We start from the raw sequence: 2620 nt of genomic DNA, 5'->3' as shown, positions 1-2620 counted from the left end.
TCGCCGGCAACTACAAAAATATTAGAGTTTATTAAAGGCAATGATTTTGGTTCACTAGAACCTGCACATACCTCTTTGCCCTATAAGATACGTTGTATATTCTATTTGTTGGCTGATTATTACTTCAAAAATCGTGACTTTTCCAAAGCAATCAAGTATTATACCTTGGATTTAACAATAAGCCCCACACGCTTCGATTCGTGGGCGGGTATTGCATTATCCAAAGCAAGCAAAATTGAAACGAGACTAAATGGATTGACGCCCATGAAGTATGTTTATATAATACGCTATATTTTGAGTATAATTTCTGTTTTTTTTTTATGTCTATTCAGTCCTAGTAATATTTTAGCCGAATCAGAAGATACCATAAGATGTTTTGAAATGTGCATATGTTTAAATCGCCAGCAAACCTTGCTATGGATAGAATATGGCTCTTTTACGTACACACTTCATTCCTATTGTTCACGCCAACTAAAGCGCTCAGCAGAAAATTTAACAGCCGAACAGTAAGTTTATAATAAGATTCTTAAACTTCACTGCAACCATAATGCACTGCATATCTTCTTTACATTTTCACAATGTCTAGAACATCACTACTGCAAGCGCGCAAAGGACGTGTTTTGAATATTACTCATAATTGCTTTTCCTTGGCTGCTGCTTTACAAAATGCTGAACAAAACAGTAGCGAAGAGAACGAAGACTCTCATGAAGAGAAATGGTTGTGCCAGTATATGCTAGGGAAAATTGCCGAAAAGCAAAAAGATCATCCCAAAACTTATTTGAATTTTTATTTGAAGGTAATTAAATAGCCACTAAAAAATATAACCATATGCACATCGAGTAATAAAAATATACATTTAATAGGCCGCCAATAATCTGTACGAAAGCAATGCCACCTATCCAATTAAAATTAATCACAGTAACCCTACAACATTGTCGGTTGAGGCATTGGAAATTTTTTATCGCACGAATGCTTCCATCATAAAGTACCTGGAACATCAAAAAGAAATCTCACGCGATATTGGCAACCATTTCAGCAACGTTTTAAAAAGCTTGGCAAGCAGCCCATTCGCATTTAATAAGGCAAAAATTGACGGTAATTTGGTTATTGCAAAAACAATCGCTCGTTTTCTTAACTAAAAATTTACATTTTCAGGTAATAGTTTAAATGCATTGAAGCGCAAAGTAGTAGTGGATAAAAACGAGCAGTCCAAAATGCAAAAGACTTCTAAGAAGTCCAATTATGGGCCCAATTGTAGTGCCGCTGCACAAACAGAAGTGGTAAAAGAAGAGGAAAAGGACGAACAAAAACCCAAAGAAGCAACTGAAATAAATAAAGTTCCTGCACAAGCACAAGAATTGAGTGTTGACAAGGCAAATAGTAGTAAGAGCAACCCCTCTCGTCGTGAATCTGAGGTGAGTAACACTGCGTAACTTTAAGCCTTGTTTACACTTTGACAAATCCGTCCATTTAACTTATTCACTTACTACTTTTTGTCAAATGTAACTGGGTGACTAGCTATGTGTCCTATTTTACTTTATTACTCAATTTTTAAGTTAAAAAGTTGGTCTTATTGCTCAACGAGAAATGAAATAAAGCAAATTTGAGTTATTTCACATTCAATTGGGAAATAACACAAATTTGCGTTATTGCCGTTTGCGTTATTTCACCCCCCGCAGTAGAAGCACCTATGTACACTACATATAGAGCCAAACATTAATTAAATCAGGCACTAAATACGACAAAATAAACTCCGGCCCATCGAAACCTAGAGATTAAATCACGCTGGATCACAAATTTTAATTTGGTTTTTGTTCTCGAGACGCCACTATCCAATTCCTCGGTGATTCCGAAAATCGAGTTAATTTTTTTCTATGGATACGTTTTCGAGATATTTGCAATTTACCGTTATTCAGCTTAAAGCAAACTCTGGTTCCTTTTAATCACGTATATCTTACGAACCAATTTAAAAATCTTAATATAAAATACGGAAAATGAAACCCAATGAAATTCTCCATAAACCGTATATACATCACTTTTCGATAGGGCGTATAGTTTCTGACAAATTAATTAATCATTCCAGTTTTTTTTTTTAATTTTTAATGAAAAAATTTAACTTTAACAGATCAAAAATTAAAAAAATAACAGGTTCTGTGCCAAATTTTTGAATTTGATAAAAACTCAAGTTACTGATGAAGAAAATCGATGGATAAATACGAAATATGAGTGGTCAAATGAAAATGCGCAAAGATTTTTCGTATGAAATACGAGCAGTAAAGCGTGTTACTCATACGCCACGTACACCTGAGTAACACGCTTTATTGCTCGTATTTAATACAAAAAATCTTTGCCCATTTTCATTTGACCACTCATATTTCGTATTTATCCATCGATTTTCTTCATCAGTAACTTGATTTTTTATCAAATGCAAAAATTTGGCACAAAACCTGTTATTTTTTAAATTTTTCATCTTAAAATTAGATATTTATAATTTTTTCATTAAAAATTAAAAAAAAACGCTGGAATAATTAATTAATTTGTCAGAAACTATACGCCCTATCGAAGTGATGTATATACAATTTATGGAGAATTTCATTGGCTTTCATTTGCCGCATTTTA

The 2620-nt window shown here is 33.4% G+C and overlaps 1 protein-coding gene across 1 annotated transcript; it reads left to right on the top strand.

Moving 5' to 3' along the window:
• Positions 1–8: 8 nt before the first annotated feature.
• Positions 9–1434, top strand: LOC108354152 (calcineurin-binding protein cabin-1-like). Its single transcript, XM_017605344.1, has 5 exons — positions 9–269; positions 333–506; positions 587–797; positions 865–1096; positions 1157–1434. Exons 1-5 carry the CDS (start codon positions 265–267, stop codon positions 1432–1434), a joined length of 900 nt encoding a protein of 299 aa, XP_017460833.1. The 5' UTR covers positions 9–264.
• The last annotated feature ends 1186 nt before the right edge of the window (positions 1435–2620 follow it).

This window comes from Rhagoletis zephyria, unplaced genomic scaffold (assembly GCF_001687245.7).
Source record: "Rhagoletis zephyria isolate East Lansing unplaced genomic scaffold, Rhagoletis_zephyria_1.1 Rzeph_scaffold_33760, whole genome shotgun sequence".
NCBI lineage: Eukaryota > Metazoa > Arthropoda > Insecta > Diptera > Tephritidae > Rhagoletis > Rhagoletis zephyria.
The sequence above is the reverse complement of the archived record's forward strand: the minus strand, read 5'-3'. Positions and strand labels throughout refer to the sequence as shown.

Bases quoted from the DNA above. Each gene is read 5' to 3' on its own strand.
- LOC108354152 (XM_017605344.1), top strand. The intron at 798-864 runs GTAATTAAATAG...TACATTTAATAG, and splicing joins ATTTGAATTTTTATTTGAAG to GCCGCCAATAATCTGTACGA. The intron at 1,097-1,156 runs GTAATTTGGTTA...TTACATTTTCAG, and splicing joins TAATAAGGCAAAAATTGACG to GTAATAGTTTAAATGCATTG.